Here is an 18,352-nt window from a genome sequence, read left to right as displayed (position 1 = left end):
TAAAACACAGATTTTTTCCACCAATTCCAATAGGCGGGTGGTTTTGCACACCATATCTAATAGGTGGGGATTTTGTGCCAATCAGCCTTAACTTAATATTAATAAAACTTGTCAATTAAAATTAGAAAACGTTTCAAAATGGGAAATCAGGTACAAAGGCATTATTCTTTTGAGAGCCAATTCATAAGCCTCACTATAGACAAAAAACCAAACAAATATACTAAAATGCAAAACAAGTAATTTATATCCGAAGCAATCTTCAACATTCATAATGAATCAATATGTAATGCGCGCAAACACACAAAATAAAACTCAATGAAGTAACAAACTTACATTTTATCAACTTTTATTAAAATCTACAAAATCTCATCACAAAAGCTGTCACACAATCCCTTACATTTAATGTCAATTATACCCTTTTATGTTAAAAAATTGCATATGCCATTTTGATGGTGCACAACTTTTAAGGAAAATATTGAAAGCTTCCAAAAGAATTCATTTACATGCACAAATTTAAGACAAATCTTGAAAGCTTTCAAAGAAGATTCATTTCCGGAAACAATTGGTGGTATGTTAGGCAACTCTAATTGTCTCAAAAAACAGATCTAACTGTCTCGAAAGATGGGAGACAATTTGAACTATCTTCGGGAGACCTTTCGACTAATCAATCGTTTTAACCATCCAACTCAGACAGTTGATATTATCTTGATTAGTCAAATATCTTTAAATAACTTTCTAGTGTACCACCAAACTATCTTGCAAAATGAATTTTATCTTGAAAACTTTTAAGATTTACCTCAAAAGTTGTGAACCTACCAAGTAATGATTAGGTTTTATGGGAATTTGTAACATTAAAGTGTATTTGATTAGCTTTATTTATCATGAAAAATGTCATTATACCTGCTGAGTGCCTACTTTTAAGGAGTTTGACATTTTTTTCATGAAAAATATTTTTCAAAAATTGGTCATGTAACTATGTTTTCCTTGAAAACAAGGAAAACATTTCTTTAATAGAGGTTGGTTTTTATTTTTCAGGCAATTCATACCCTCTCGTCTATACCTCCTCATTTACCCACTAACAAAATATGGAAAATGACATTATTTTCTAGGTTGAAAATTGAGCCAATTAAACACATTATGCAAGTTTCATGCTTGCAATCAAACACACCGTAAGAATATTTTTGATACTTTCATTTAAAATTAACTAATTTACACAAAAAGTGGCCATTTACTCGAAAGGACATTTTGCAGTGGCCATTTAGTGGTATTTCCCTAATAGAAATTGGGCAATTTTTTTAATTTTTAAAATATAAATGAAATGAATACGGCTATCCCCAGTTGGGGGCTGATTTTCAGCCATGTCCGCACCCGTGGACCAGATTAAGCAGGGAATCCCTGCCTCGTTCAGATTTCCATGGGGATCATGTCGCTGCCCGGGGGGGAGGGGGGGTCCATCCCTACCTGATGTACATGTGGAAGTTACATGGACGTATAACTGTACTTGTATTCTAAAGGCAATTGCATAATGAAGGAACAAGCGTTATACATCAGCTTAAGTTCCCTGTCAGTTTTCCTAATAACAAGAGCTATTTCCCTTTAATTTTATTTGTTTAAATCAAACCCATTTCATCCTTCTCTTTTTCACATTTTTTCTAACTATACGCAGGCGGATCAATTGTTTTGTGCCTATACATAATACACATTCGTAAACTGTCATTCTAGTACTTTCTATCTTATGCTCCATACGCATCCATAAAGCTATTAAGGACACTCAATGCGAAGAATTCTACCTTCAACTTCTTTCTTTTTGAGAACTTGATGTTGTTTTCCGATTTCTATGTTATAAGCCACTGCCTCTATTTTTCTATTAAAGAGAAAATTAGACAGTGAATTTCATTTAATCACACATTGATTTCTAACAAACTAAATAAATTCTTTTATGATAACATAAGCATAACCCCTGCATGAACGGGCTTATAAGTAAGATAACTAAGAGAACCCACCAGGATTCAGAGAACTTGATGGTCTGCCTTCGCTCCTCTCAGCCTTTATTGAAGCAATAACAGAAACTGCAGCTGGCCCCAAACCTTTTCTCCCAATGAGTTTAACTCCAAGCGTCACGCAAAGGTAATTCAGCCTCATTGCATCACCCCCTCTCACCTCTCTCAGATCCAGAGCTTGCTGTTTAGATAACAGGGTATAAAGATGAAACTCCTGCTGCCGATTAAAATGCCGATGAAGATGCTCAAAAGGTAATCGGTTAGAATGCTGCTGATCAGTCTTTTTTCTTGACACACTAAATGAGACCCTTAAAATTGCCGTTGAATCAAAATTTTTTCTACCAAAAATTATAGAATAGCTACCAAATTCCAGATCAGGGTCCCTGAATAAACCTGCAAGAACAGAAACACAAACATATGCATTATTTGATGGATTTTCCTGCATTTTTACATTCTCAGCTCTAGCTTTAGCACAATTCGCCATGTTGGCAGCTTCTCTGAACCCACTAAGGAAAGCACCATGCATAGTTGCAGGATAGAGCTTGCTTGTAGCTTCGCCAGCAAAGAAAAGCCTCCCTTCTCCCACGCTTTCTGCAATAATATCATAATCATCTCCTGATGCACCAACTGCAACATTAGAGTAAGAGCCCAAGCAAAAGGGATCAGTGCCCCATCTTGTACAGACAGTTTGGATAGGGTCTGGAACTTTAATTCCTTGTGGTTCATAGATGTCTGCATTGAAATATACTTTATCATGTTGAAGCAGTCATCAAGTACAGTTATATTATTAAATGCATTAGAGGATTCATTCCTTGAAACATCCAATTTTGGCTTCACCGATATAAATATATTCTAAAAAATAGTCCTTCCATCTCAATTTCCTTGCCAAAAATTTTTCTTTCCTTTACCCTGGAGAAGATATCCATTATATCAAACTCTCATGAAAAGTATATGGTGATTTAGTTTCCATTTCTACAACTGACCATTTAAAATGAAAGAAGCTCATTAAAATTTAAATTTACAAAGATAAGCTCAAAAAATTGATAGTTCGGAAACCTAGCTATCCAATGATTAAGTTTTAGTGCCTAAAATATCAAGATAAGATACCATGGTAGCTGACCTTTATTAGATCACCATGAGTTCTTGGTGAATGGAGGCCAAGCATTTGGAAAAGATGGAATATATAGGTGAAATGGAGCCCTAAGCACGAATACAAAAGATAAAAGAGATTCTTTCTTTAACTAGCGTGTATAAAATAGCAAGGAAAAGTGAATGGTAGTAAACTCTGAGAAAGCATCCAGTGAATACTGAGCACAATTCAATTTGCATAAAAAGACAAACAGCAATACATCACCATTTTACTAGTGTAAATAAAGTCAATGCACATGTACCTTTAAGAATCTGAAGCACCTTCTCCACGGCATCTGGAAGGGGCATGGTCTCAAACTTGAGAGCAGCTTCTCCTGCTACTAAAGCAATCAAGACAGGACCACCAGCTACAGTTGCATAGCTGTAGAAAAGAAAGAACTCCCCACGGGAGCTAGGATCATCAGTGAGATGCCCAAATGTATCAAGATCAGGGCCCCAAAAGACTTCCGGAAATAGCATCACAACCTTGTTTAACAGGCCAAATCCCAACCTCTTTATTGCATCAAGCTTCCTCTGGGGCAACTCGGGGACAAACTTGATGGAACCACTTTTCAAAACCCCAAGTGGAACAGTGCAAAGAGCCATATCACACTCATAAACCTGATTCCCAGAAAAAACCTGCACTCCATCACTGCTATAATTAATAGCTTGCACAGTTTTCTCGTAAAGAATTGGAACATTATCCACCAATGCTTCAACCAGTCTTCCATTTCCTCCAGTGAGAAAGCAGTGCTCCCCTCCCATATCATATTGATCGTCTTGATCCCAAAATGCAAGTGATATTTTCGAAATCAAACCTGCATTTGCATATTCCAAGTTTGCAAGATGCCAATGGAACAATTTCATCTCTTCTTCACTAGCGACATCCCCACTGACCTGCCAAAATGACTCCAATGCAGCCCCAAGAGAAACAACCTGTGAAACGTCTCCCATCAAATTCCTCAGTATGCTTACCTTATCCAAAAGTTGATTATAAGCATTCTCCATTTTGTCATCCAAAATAGGGTCCACAGGTTTCCCGTCCACTCTGTAAAGCGGACACCTAACCCTCACTTTATGAAGTGTATATGACAACTGCCTTGCCAAAATCCCAAGTGGATTTCCCAATGTACTTGTCAACACACTCCCGCCCAAGTCCGCAGCTGCCATCATATTCTTACCCTCCAACTTCTTCGAGTAAACCCTGCCACCTGCACGCTTCCTCCCTTCCAAAACGGTCACCTTAAATCCGAAAGTCATCAACTGCCTTGCAGCAGCCAATCCGGCAAGCCCGGCCCCTATCACAATCACACTTCGCTTACTTGGTTTCAATGGAATTCTCTCCTTTATTGCAGGTGCCACCCCAAAATTAATATACCCATGCAAAACCAAGAAATCATATGCAGAGTCCAAAAGTGCCCGACAATGTTTTGGAATACAATCCACAAACATATCCTTAGTCAGCCATTTGGACAAGTTATCACGCCACCTAGAAATTATATGATTCCTAATCAATATATAATTATCCTGCTCTATTCCGCCCACAACTTTAACCACCTCAGCATCTACTTCTTCGCCAATAAGTGAATCGCCTGGAAACCCTGCAGTCAAGGCTATTGAGGCCTCCGCTTGGATCAAACGTCTGGATCTAGACAGCCTAGACATCTTGGCTGTACGAAATCCGAATGTCCCAATTTGGATCTGGGCCGTCTGGATCCAAACGGCCCCTTTGTCTTCGCCACTTGCGTTGGCAGAGATCGTCGGAAATTGTGGTCTCATCCCTAAAGTGAAATTTTTTTAGCCAATATCCTCAATTTCATGCACAATTATGATCTACAAAAATTTCTACAGAGATTATTAAACAAATGAACAAACAACGTGCTTTATGTATTCAATAAATGGTATCTAAAGTTTTGAAACTAAATTTTTTCAGAATCTTCGCTCTGGATCGTCAGTTTCTTGACGGTGTGGGTCGATGATAACTATCAGTGTTTTTAGACGTCTCTCTCTTCAAAATGATGTGAGGGTATAAATGACCATTTGATGTTTTTTATGATTTGAATAATTTTTCTCTTTTTAATCTAATGGTCAACGGCCTTTTTGAAAAAATGGTCGGGTCCACTATTTCTTCCCAAGGAAAACGGTGGGGAATTAAGGGACCGTTTAGATTGCCACGAAGCTTTTAGGGTCGGGCGGGCCCATCTTGAGGTGTTTTTTTTTTTTTTTTCCCCTCATGTAACTTCGACTTTTATTGACTATGATCAATTCTAAAATAAATAAATTTCTATTTGTCAAAGTTAAAAACTAAAAAATAATTAACGTTGTTAATATCGGATTTAAGCCAACATGAATTATGCTAAGTGTACATTTCATGGATTACATCTTTATGTACATTTGGTAGAAATTCAAAAAATGGTAGATAGAAAAGTTTTTTTTTCTTTTAAACTGTTCAATCATGCATCCTCCCGTGACACAATATCAAAAATGATATAATAAAAAATGAACATGTAACATGATTGTAAACACATTGAGTTCCCAAGAGATATTCATGCAGGAACGTTTGATTTTCTTAATGAAAAAACTCGAATTCATTTGAATTAAGGATCTGTTTGATAGTAAAGGTGGAAAAGGCAAACTAATTCCATGTAAAAAAAAACAAAAAACAAAAACGTTAGAATTCGATTTCCATGAAATTGGCCAAAAACATGCTTTAAATGTTTATACTTAGAATTTGAATTTCACTTTTACTTTCATATCAGACAGTCAAAATAGAAAATGAATTTCTCGAATGTGACATTTTTCATGGAATATGATGCTATCAAATGAACCCTAAATTGACTCCTTCACTCATTTTCTTGATTTTGACTTTATGATTGTTAATCCTCCCCCTTCTAAAATGGAGATCATCGCAAATGTTAAAAGCAGCAAGGGCATCTTCAATAAGATGAAAACTGAATAAATAATAAACAATATTAAGCAAAAAAAAAAAAAAAGTTAAAACCTTATTCATTGTACCATTCAATCATATCCGTCCCAATCTTATTATCAGTAACAAACAATAATATAATTTTTGGTCGGATTACTATGAAATACATGAAAAACAGGAGCCTAAAATGTACAACTTCAGCTACACAAGTTCATGGATTGCAAATACCTTCCATAAATTCAGACTTCACAGTTTCAAGTTCTCCTCCTCGTTGCTACATCAACTTGTAAGACAATTCTATTATCTACAAGAACCCTTATCGTACATGTAGGGAAGTACGTCTGGTAAAATGCGGGTGGTCAAAAACTCTATTCAGAAACCCACTGGACATTAGCTCCACCAAAATATAATTTTGGAAGAATTTGAAACCCATCAAAATTTCAAATCCAGAATTCATGGTTAGATGAACTATAGGCAACTCCTACCTAAAAAAATATATTTGCCAAAATCATCGACTGTCTCTGAGTTGTTCGTGTGACCTCAGAAATTTTTCGAACATCTATTTGATACCGAGTTCCTTAGCTCTTATAACCAAGTGCCCTGAGATTAGATGGGCTTAATTCAACATGCTTCCCAAGCCTGTGACAGATGAGACAAGAAACAATAGAAGGCATCATCCAAATGAGACTATTGCAGAAACACAGGTATAAACTGCTTTTAGAAATTATTTTACTATTTTTAGAATTGAAATTTTCTTGAACCATGGTGCAGTTTACCATGTGAAATCCACAAATAGGTGTGGTAATATTCCATGACAGTAAATGATACTGCCAAATATAGATTTTTAAGAAAAAAAAAGGGGCAAGTTTTTTCCAGTGTTGAATTTCATATTAACACGACTATAAAACTTACGCAAGACCAGATGGAAGCCTAAAACCAGCAATTCGTACACGCTTCAATGCATGAATCTGAAACAAGGACAAATCAGTTTTTACCTTACATTATAATGTAATTCACTTTTCAGAAAAGAAATTAGACGTGGGTAAATACACAAAATTCAGGGAACAAAAACAAGGTAAATAATAATGACAACCAAATGGCTGAGCTACACCCACATAATCAAGCACATATGAAACATCATATGGCAAAAGCAAGCTGAAAATCTCATATTACCTGAAGTCCAGCATTTTTAACAAGTTCCCGCACTTCATGGTTTCTTCCCTGATGAATCTGCACCAATTAAGCAACTACAGTTTAATTTTTCCTTTTTCCAATCATGTGCTTGGAATGTATTACTGTAAACTTGCATATGCTTGGAATTTTAAGAAATAGGTATTGAACATGAACTACAAGAGGCCGGAATAGGTAAATAGACAAGTTCAGCTGCCAGCATTTATGAAAGGGATACATACATACTTGTATAGTATAGACGCATACAATTACTGGTTATATATAATGCCATTTACCAGGACAAATTCTCAATTCCTGCCATTTCCACTCAATTTTCCTAGAAGCTTTTCGCTCAAGCTTTAATGGAAGTCAAATCCATTTAGACGAGAATCGATGCATAATGTTCCAATTACATACAACAGATCGGAAAAACAATTCTCAGTCAAAAAGAAATCAAGGTTTTAGCACGAGGAACGCAAACGGCCATCGAGTGTTGGCCAACTCAGAATTCCTGGAAATCGATTATGCTCGTTTAGTTATTTTGGTCTTATGCGTCATCTTGGACATTCAATCTGACTTTCTTTTCCTGGAATGCTACTCGAGCTGCTGAATAAACTCCAGCCGGGAAGTCTAAAGGACCAAATCATTACAAAATAATCGTTGGGACACTAGCTGCAGATTCTACCCCAAGGAAAAGTAAAAAAGATAAAAAAAATGGAGTAATTGGGAATAGAATAATACCACAATCCGGAGTCTAGATCTCAAAATATCTGGCTGCTGTGGTAGTAGCTCCACTACATCAGGGGTGCAATGGACGCCATCTACGACTGTTCCCTCACTGAGAGCAAGTAAGTGCCGCTTATTGACAGCACCATCAATAGTTGCAATATACCTGCCAGCCACAAATTTGAAAGTGTCAAAACCAGAGCATGGGTCAGCACCACATCATTCAACCACCCTAATTCTTAAGCCATAACAATAAATCATTAAAGTATGCATGTTGTCTTGAAAAATTTAAATAAGCAAGTGTTAAGTCAATTAATCTAGTGAAATACAAGTCTAGTATTGCAGCAAGCTAGCATTATTAGTTCAGCAAGTAAAATAAAAGCAGTAACTATTAACAAATCATTAGCTATGACAGAGTTTTGAAATATCATTCACAAAATGTATTTCTAAGTAATTGCCCCTTAAAAAAATACTACACAGTACGTGAATTTTCAGTCCATGTCCGAGAAGAGCCGAAAAGCATACGGAAATAAGAAGAGAATGGAAAAGTGGTCCTTACTCTTTTGATAAATTGGATGAAGGATGTGAAAGCTTATGTGCGAATTCTCCTGTAACAGCATACAAACAGATAAATATGCATGGATTTCTTCCCCAAAGTAAACTTAATAAACATAGTATCCATCCGTTACAAACACCAGAGATATATATACCATCATTTGTAACAATGATCAACCCAGTTGTGGCAACATCAAGGCGACCAACTGTAAAGAGTCGTGGCTTTGGAACTCCGGGATTCCGTTTATTCTGAAAAAATGTATAAGAAATTATAAGGTTTCAAGAAATATAGTTGCACAAGAAAATGCAAGCCTCCTCAAAGATGAAAAGTGGAGTAGGACAGTCCACCATACCCAACTTTTCATAAAATCATCAAATAGAGATATTACTGACTTGGTTTCCTTTTCTCCTGCTGAGCATATGTAACTGCAATAATTTACATTTTCACATCAAGTCCGCCACATATAATCAAGGCTATGATCCAGTGCAAAATTAAGAATATAATGAAAATGACAAACCCTTTTGGCTTGTTCAAAGCAAGATAAACCTTCGGAGGAAGTTTCTTGGCTAGTCGGCTTCCATTAACGTATATCACATCCTGGGCTGGATCAACTCTGGTCTGCTCAATCATCAAGAACAAATAAAGACATTGTTAACACATATACAATGATCTTAACAATCAGAAACTGTACAAGTTATGTGGTGTATAATAAAGTTATCCATAGCTTGCTCAGATAGATATAAATATATTTCATCAAATATATTACTAATCAATGGCAGTAAGGACCTGAGGCGCGTTGCAGACAGAGCCATTGACAGTGACCTTGCCTTGAAAAATCAGCTCTTCACTACTTCTCCTTGATGCCACTGTGAAAACTAACCACGTCATGCATATGCATAATTGAAGTGTGTGCATGCGCATGTAAAAATGTAACATCATCGTTTTCTTCACACTACTCTAGATATTTTTAAAACCAAGAAATTATCTACATCTTTAAAGCAAATAATGATGTGTCATTTAACCTCAAACTCATGATTAGTTAAGATTTTGATCATAGACATTGTGGCTTTCTCCAAATAAGTATCACATGACACTGTCACTTCTCTCTGGTGTCAAACGAGTTGACAATTTGTTGACAACATATCCAGGGAACTTTCATCTTGAAGGCACAATGCAAGTATACCGCTATATAAATGATACCCCAGGATGACGACCCTCACTACATTCTGTCATACACTCGTACTACTGTGACACAGATCATGAAGTCAGAAATCATTCCAAAGTATCACCAAAACTTCAATCTGATGATGCCAGAAATCTTGCAAAAGTCACGCAAATAACCCCCCATACAAGTTATTACATTTGAAGGTATATAAAATGGTTAGATTATCAGCATTTCGGTGCATTGTGTATATTTTCCCTGACTATATTTAAATTGTAATGTTCTAGAAAAGAATTTTCACATTAATTACTCTTTAGGAGTTGTTCACCGCAGTTTCCTTGTATGCAGTACTCTGTAAGCCGCTTCTTTAGTGAGGTAGAGTATTGAAAAATCAAAGGATTAAATTCAATGAGCTTTTCATCAAGCATGCATTTTCAACTGTCAACCAAAAAATTCCCACATTAGCACTATCCTAGATACCTTATTCATTTCTTAAGATGTAATAAGCGTTCTACTACTGAAACTTTAATAGGTCAATCAGCATAAGTAGAAATGTTAGAAATATATGTATTCGAACTAGGGAAGTACTACACATAAGCAATGTTGAAAAACTGTTAGGATCGTGTTTGGCTACACCTAAAAAGTAGTAAAAGTTATTTAAGTAGACAAAGTTACTTGTATTGAAAGCAACTCTTGCCTTGCTTTCAGAATAAGTAACTTTTATATTGAACTTTCACTAAAGAAAGATTATTTATTTCAATGGTACTTATATAAGCAAACTTTTTAAGCTTATCTGAACATGCAAACACTACGCTTGCAGCATGATAATATCTCTGCCAAGAAAATCCTATGATACTACAAAACTTTAGACCAATGTATGCACCAAAACACCATTTTGTACCAAAATGGTCAAGTAAAATTTTACCCTTCACTTTCACTTTGTAAAAAAATTGTTTAAGGGTATTTGTGTCCATTTTTGTTATACATTTTTTAATACAATAAATTATTATTATTATTATTTTGATCATTTGTAATAAATTTTAATAATGTAATCAACCACAATTAAGAAATTAATTAAAATAAGAATACTAAAAAATTTTGGGAGAGTAGCAAACACGATTATTTAAAGTTAAAAAGAAGTCATTGTACTTCGAAATGTATTAATTGATCATTCGTGGAATGAATATACAAATTCCGAGAATTAAATTGTAGCATTATTTCGACTTCCTAATATCATGCCGTCGGAATTTATTTATGGTGTTTCTATTAATTGTAATATATTTTTTAAAATTTTAAATGAATTTAATATTTTCGCTAATTTAAAGTAATTATTTATTTTGTAATTTATGTAGTTGTAAAATAAATAAATTTTCAAATAAAAATGTTCATTTGGTGTAATGGGCTGAAGATGATTTTTAGCCCTCGTTTGGGTCCCCATTTTGCGAAAATGAAAATGAGTGAAATAGTCTTTTTTTAAAAATGAGTGGTTGAAAAAGTTTAGAAGTATGGAAGATTGCGTGGATGAAAATAGAATGAAAAAAAAATGAAATGTAATGAAAATTAATGAGAGCCAAACGAAAACTAGTTTGTTGCAAAATTTGGTACAAAATGGTGCAAAACTTAACTCAAATTATTTTAGTGTTTCAAGATGGCCTAAGGGCATTTCCAACCATTGCACCATTTTTTGGTGCAACATTGCTCCAATGCAACACCAAACTTTGCACCATTTTGGTGCAAAATGTAAAATGTCATTTTTGCCCTTATTTAACATTTCCCAAATAAATTTGTTGAGGGTATTTATGTCATTTGTGCTATATATTTTTTAATACAATAAATTATTATTATTTGTATTTAAAATAAATTTTAAATGTAAGACATAATAATTAATAAATTAATCAAAAGACGAAAATAATTTAAAATACATCAAACATGATTATTTATTAAAGTTAACACGAAATATATTAAATAGCGACATGCATACGATAATCTACTTTTATTTTTAAAAAAAAATGCATAATTCAATAATCTGGAATATCACTTCCAGATCCTCCAAAATCGCTAAAATAATTTCCAAACAAACCAAATGAACTTTTAGATCCTTTATCTTCTTGTTGAGATCACTTTTGGCAAATTCTTGCTTATTCGTTTTGCAAGTACAAACGTATGTATGGATCTGTTATCGAACTCAAATATATCAAAAAAAATTTATTCTCCTCACAATATTCTATCATTCACAATTTTCTTTTTTGGATTTCGTAATTCTGTTATCTTTCCTCACTACCTTTTTTCATAATTTCGAGAATTTGTCGGTTCTCTTCTTTAATGGATGTAAGTAATTTTATACCTTCTTCATTTTTCCTTTTTTACCCCTAAGGGTCGTTATCGTCAACATTGTCTTCGTTTATATTAAGAGAAAACGAGGACAATTTAGGAGATGTTGAATGAGTTGACGTGTAGTCCTCCGATGACGAATCTGGTTGTAACGATACAATGTTAACACGGCTTTGCCTATGGTAGATTGCTTTGGCCGTGTTAACGTCATCTCCAAATTTTTTGGCATCTTTAAGCATAGGCTAGACATGATCAAATTTGAACCCTTTCTTATAATTTGGGTCTTCAGATAATAGCATTTTGGCTCGAAACATCTACGAAACAAAGACAACGTAACATTAATCTAACAGAAACTTAACATTTGGAAGCATATATTACGAATAATACTCACAATATCTTCCTCTGATGCACCACTTGGTTTCAAAAGTTCGACTTACCGAACGCATCCTTGCATTTTACCAATGGCTGCATTAATTACTTGTATTCGCTTCATTACAGATCCTTTCATCCTAATAAGAGTGATAAATGAAGGAAATGTGGTATTGTATCCATTCTCCACTCGGGACCAGAATTGCTCCCTTGATTGGCATATACCTACAATTGAATTTTGGAAGATATCAAGACAGACTTGACATAAGTGTACATCTTCTTCATGTGAGTATGAAGAAATTCGTAAAACAGAACTCATTTTTGAGGGGGGTTATTGAGAAGGGTAGATGATATTAACTTGGGAAGATTGAGAAATTGAAGGTAATGGTAAGCTAATTTATAGACAAAAGTGTAGGCATGATAAGATTTGATTATATATGGATCGAATAGTTGAGATCTTGACGTAATCCAATCCAATGACGGAGATGAATTTGTCTAGATATCCTATCTTCAATAGTGTACTATGAGATTTAATACTACATATGGATTGAACGGTTGAGATCTTGACGTAATCCAATCTAACGACGGAGATAAATTTGTCTATGTATCATATCTTCAATAGTGTACTATGATATTTAATATTATATATGGATCAAACGGCTGACATCTTGGGATCTTGGCGTAATCCAATCTAACGATGGAGATGAATTTGCCTAGATATTCTATCTTCAATGGTGTACTATGATATTTGATATTATAAATGGATTGAACGGTTGAGATACTTACTTAATCCAATCCAATGATGGAGATGAATTTGCCTAGATATCCTATCTTCAATAGTGTACTATGAGATTTGATATTATATATGGATTGAACGGTTGAGATCTATACGTAATCCAATCCAACGACGGAGATGAATTTACCTAGATATCTTATCTTCAACAGTGTACTATGAGATTTATTTAATTATTTCATAAATACATAAATTACTAAATAAATAATTACGTTAAATTACGGAAAAGATTAAATTCATTAATAAATATAAAAAACATAGAACAATTAATAAAAATACTACAACAATGAAAATATGAAATCATGCCATCAGAAAATAGTACAATGCATTTCGAATTTGGATAGACGATATTACGAAGTCGTTAAATTTTTGCAATTTAATTCTCAAAATTCATATGTTCATCCCACATATGATAGATTAATGCATTACGAAGTGCAATGTGAGTTTCTTTATCCTTGATTTGTCTATGACGAGCAAGGAACTCCTGAAAATGTTGATTTTCGTCTTCAACCAACTCAACTTCTGGACTTAACGCTTTCGCCCATTCTTGAACTGGTGCATCAACATTATGTTCGTCCTCGATAATCATGTTATGCATTATTATGCATGTAGTCATGATATCATGTAATACTTGTTTTTCTCAACACCTTGCGGATCCTTTCGTTATTGCAAACTTCGATTGTAGAACGCCAAATGCACGTTCAACATCTTTTCTACACGCATCTTGTTTCATAGCAAATAACTTTTTTTCAGGACCACGCGGCTCATGAATTGTTTGCACAATGGTAGACCATTTTGGATATATACTATCAACTAGATAGTAACCCATGTTATATTGTCTTCCTTGAATGACGTATTGAGCTGGAGGAGCAATACCTTGAGCGAGGTTTGCGAAAAGATGAGCTCTCTCCAAAACATTGATATCGTTGATCGAACCAGGAAGTCCAAAATATGCATACCATATTCAAAGATCATAATCAGCTACAACTTTGAGGATAATAGTTGGAGATCCACTACGACCTGCATATTGTCCTGCCCATGCGATTGGACAATTTTTCCATTTCCAATGCAAACAAACTAGACTGCTCAACATTCTCAGAAAACCACGTTGTTTATTAACATGGAGTAGTCTTTCAATGTCATTCGCAGTATGTGATCTTAGATATTGCTCAGCAAATATTTCGACAACGGCACGACAAAATCTCTTCAAACTTTCAATGACGGTAGATTCACCTATTTTAATATACTCATCAGTAGAATCTGCTGACACGCCATATGCCAACATCCAAAACACTGCCGTTACCTTTTGATGACTAGACAATCCGAGTCTACCTAGCCCATCTCGTTTCTGCACAAAATAATTGTCATGACCTTTCACCACCGTTAGTATTCGACCAAATAAACGTCGAGACATTCAAAATTGTCGACGGAACATATGTTCATCGAAACGTGGGTTTTTAACAAAGTAGTCGTTGAAGAGATTTACATCAACGATTTGTCGATCACGATCGATGGTTCTATGACCCTGAATGGAGCATCCATGTGGCCTTTGGTAAATATGTTGAGTAGCGTACTGAGCTATGAGTAAGTTTCTATTCAAACATAGACAAATAATAGCTTGTTGTCGTTCTTCAAGAAAATCATTATCATTTTCTTCATCGGACAATGACGATGAATTTGAATCAGACACATAAGAGGGACCTCCAATATTGAAATTCATTTTTGAGTAGTATGATTGAGGGATGAGGATTGCCCGACCTCAATACTGCCTTTTATTGTTGCTGAATACCTGGTCCACCGTTAGATAGGATATCTAAGCAAATTCATCTCCATCGTTGAATTGAATTACGTAGAGATCTCAACCGTTCAATCCATATGTAATATCAAATCTCATAGTATACTATTGAAGATAGGATATCTGGGCAAATTCATCTTCATTGTTGAATTGGATTACGTATACATCTCAACCGTTCAATCCATATATAATATCAAATCTCATAATACACTATTGAAGATAGGATATCTAGGCAAATTCATTTCCATCGTTGGATTGGATTACGTATAGAACTCAACCGTTCAATCCATATATAATATCAAATCTCATAGTACACTATTGAAAATAGGATATTTAGACAATTCATCTCCATCGTTGGACTGGATTACGTAAGTATCTCAACCGTTCAATCCATTTATAATATCAAATATCATAGTACACCATTGAAGATAGAACATCTAGGCAAATTCATCTCCGTCGTTAGATTGGATTACGTCAAGATCTCAACCGTTCGATCCATATGTAATATCAAATATCATAGTACACTATTGAAGATAGGATATCTAGACAAATTCATCTCCGTCGTTAGATTGGATTACGTCAAGATCTCAACCGTTCAATCCATATGTAATATCAAATCTCATAGTACACTATTGAAGATAGGATATCTAGACAAATTCATCTCCGTCATTGGATTGGATTGTGTCAAGATCTCAACCGTTCGATCCGTATATAATCAAATCTTATCATGCCTACACTTTTGTCTATAAATTAGCTTATCATTATCTTCAATTTCTCAAACTTCCCAAGTTAATATCACCTACCCTTATCAATAACCCCCCTAAAAAATGAGTTCTGTTCCACGAACTTCTTCACTCACATGAAGAAAATGTACACTTATGTCAAGTCTATCTTGATATCTCCCAAGATCCAATGGTAGGTATATACCAATCAAAGGAGTAATTCTGTTTCCGAGTGGAGAATGGATACAATACCACACTTCCTTCATTTATCACTCTTACTCGGCCTAAAAGATCTCTAATGAAGTGAATGCAAGTTATTAATGCCGCCATTAGTAAAATGCAAGGATGCGTTTAGCAAGTCGAACTTCTGAAACAAAGTGGTGCATCAGAAGAAGATATTGTGAGTATTACTCGTAATGTATGCTTCCAAATGTTAAGCATCTGTTAAATTAATGTTATGTTGTCTTGTTTCGTAGATGTTTCGAGCCAAAGTGCTATTATCTGAAAACCCAAATTTCAAGAAAGGGTTCAAATTTTATCATGTCTGACCTATGCTTAAATATGCCAAAAAAATTTGAGATGATGTTAACACGGCCAAAGCAATCTGACATAGGCAAGGTCATGTTAACATTGCATCATCACAATCAGATTCGTCATCGGAGGACCACACGTCAACTCATTCAACATCTCCTAGATTATCCTCATTTTCTCTTAATATAAACGAAGACAATGTTGACGATAACGACCCATATAGGTAAAAAAAGGAAAAATAAAGAAGAAGGTATAAAATTACTTACATCCATTAAAGAAGAGAACCGACAAATTCTCGAAATTATGAAAAAAAGTAGTGAGAAAAGACAGCAGAATTACGAAATCAAAAAAAAAATTGTGAATGACAGAATATCGTGGGGAGAATAAAATTTTGTTAACATATTTGAGTTCGATAACAGATCCACACGTATGTTTGTGCTTGCAAAACGAACAAGCAAGAATTTGCCAGAAGAAATCTCAACAAGAAGATAAAGGATCTGAAAGTTCATCTAATTTGTCTGAAAATTATTTTAGCGATTTTGAAGGATCCGGAAGTGATCTTCCAAATTATTGAACTATGCACTTTTTATGTATCTTTTTTTTAAAAATAAAATTAGATTATCGTATGCATGTCGCTATTTAATATATTTCGTGTTAATTTTAATAAATAATCGTGTTTGATATATTTTAAATTATTTTCGTCTTTTGATTAATTTATTAATTATTATGTCTTACATTTAAAATTTATTTTAAATACAAATAATAATAATAATAATAATAATAATAATATTAATATTAATAAAAATAATAATAATAATTTATTGTATTATTGCACAAATGACATAAATATTTTCAACAAATTTATTTGAAAAATGTTAAACAATGACAAAAATGACATTTTACACTAAATTGGTGCAAAGTTTGGCTTTGTATTGGAGCAACATTGCACCAAGAAATGGTGCAAAATGGTGCAATGGTTGAACATGCCCAACAACCTACAAACATCTGAAAAGGCATAATACAAAATACCCTGATGCGACAGTGGAAGTTACTTTACCTCCGGAAGCTGCGAGGACCTTCGCTAGCCGCTGTAGCTGCTCCCTGAAATTCTCATTATAGAATCTTCGAGCCGCCTTGGAGTACTTTGGTTCAGCCGTCGAAGCTGGCTGCTTGGCTTTGTTAGAATTGTTGTTGATATTGCTATTGTCTTTTTTCTTCTTTTTCTGAGTATTCGTATGGGCCATGGCCTGAATGAGGCGCGCGGGAGGCGTGGTTTGGAGAGTGAGGTTCCCGTTCTCGTCGCGGACAATCCATGGGATGTATAGCTGGTCTCCAAGTTCTGAACTCACTGATTCAGGAGATTCCGAGTTCGGAGCGGGGGTTTGTCGTAATTTGGATTCCGATTTGAGTTTGGGTTTGGGCGGGGCAAATTTGATGTTAAATTCAGTGGTAGTGGATGAAGAAGAGCAGGTAATGAGGGTGCGGAGGTGGCGGCGGGTGGTATGTGACAGGAAAGGGGGCTTGGAAAGGCGGAGGGTGGTGAAAGCATAGGTAGCCGCCGCCATCTGCGGTGGTGATTCCGGCAGTGTTGAAGATAATGAGAGGGAAGTGTAAAATTGTTAGACTAGTGGACTGGGCCGGATACTTGCGCATTCATTTCTCTCTCCTATTGTTTGTCTTGATAAAGTTTAAGGGATAATGTTACCAATACCGTGGTGTTCATTTGAGAGTCCATGCGAGTCCATCCTACTCACATTAAGAGCATTCACTTTAAATAAAATCATATTTTATTTGAAACGAGTCCATTCCATGTGAGAAGATGAATATCCGAATGTACATGTAGCATGGCACTACTATTTTTGCCCACATTTTTTTATAAGTATATTTTACTCTAAGTTCATTTCTAATAAAAAAATTTTAAAAAAATACTGTTTACATCCACATCATATTTCAATCTTGTCCTTATTAAATTCATTAATTTAAATATTATATATCCACATGAATTTTATATATTCATCTCACTTTAAATACATCCTTATCACTATAGATTTGCTTAATCCCTAAAGCCATAAACTCTTAAATCAAATGAATGAAATAAGAACAAAACTGAACTGATTGAACATTACATTAACATGAAATAAAT

General features: G+C 34.8%; 2 protein-coding genes across 11 annotated transcripts in view; both read right to left on the bottom strand.

Annotated features, from left to right (window-relative positions):
• Positions 1-5,138, bottom strand: part of LOC111407395 (protein FLOWERING LOCUS D-like) — a 9,544-nt gene extending 4,406 nt beyond the window's left edge. For 5 of the 7 annotated variants that reach the window (XR_002705102.1, XR_002705103.1, XR_002705104.1 and 2 more), the window contains exons 1-2: positions 3,392-5,135; positions 2,004-2,732 (exon numbers count right to left, since the gene is read on the bottom strand). Coding sequence is in view for 3 of the 7 variants with exons in the window: in XM_023036833.1 (XP_022892601.1) it covers positions 2,004-2,732; positions 3,392-4,907 (2,245 nt within the window). In the remaining 4 variants the exon portion in view is untranslated. Of the gene's footprint in view, positions 1-2,003; positions 2,733-3,391 lie in introns of all 7 variants that reach the window. The other 2 variants (XM_023036834.1, XM_023036835.1) reach the window with 2 other exon arrangements.
• Positions 5,139-6,111: 973 nt separating this feature from the next.
• Positions 6,112-17,921, bottom strand: LOC111407394 (putative ribosomal large subunit pseudouridine synthase SVR1, chloroplastic). 4 transcript variants are annotated; one of them, XM_023036830.1, is made up of 10 exons: positions 17,267-17,921; positions 9,293-9,372; positions 9,053-9,124; positions 8,899-8,931; positions 8,661-8,754; positions 8,510-8,558; positions 7,966-8,116; positions 7,228-7,284; positions 6,967-7,022; positions 6,112-6,693 (listed from the first exon to the last, which is right to left on the bottom strand). In XM_023036830.1, the coding sequence occupies exons 1-10, from the start codon at positions 17,772-17,774 to the stop codon at positions 6,633-6,635; spliced, it is 1,161 nt and encodes a 386-aa protein (XP_022892598.1). In that variant the 5' UTR covers positions 17,775-17,921; the 3' UTR covers positions 6,112-6,632. The 4 variants fall into 4 exon arrangements, with proteins under 4 accessions (XP_022892598.1, XP_022892597.1, XP_022892599.1 ...); XM_023036829.1 differs by having other exon boundaries at positions 8,859-8,931; positions 9,024-9,124; positions 17,267-17,919; XM_023036831.1 differs by lacking the exon at positions 17,267-17,921 and having other exon boundaries at positions 9,024-9,124; positions 9,293-9,310.
• Positions 17,922-18,352: the final 431 nt, after the last annotated feature.

This window comes from Olea europaea, chromosome 13, assembly GCF_002742605.1.
Source record: "Olea europaea var. sylvestris chromosome 13, O_europaea_v1, whole genome shotgun sequence".
Taxonomy (NCBI): domain Eukaryota; kingdom Viridiplantae; phylum Streptophyta; class Magnoliopsida; order Lamiales; family Oleaceae; genus Olea; species Olea europaea.
Note: the sequence above shows the minus strand (reverse complement) of the source record. Positions and strands in the feature narration are given on the sequence as shown.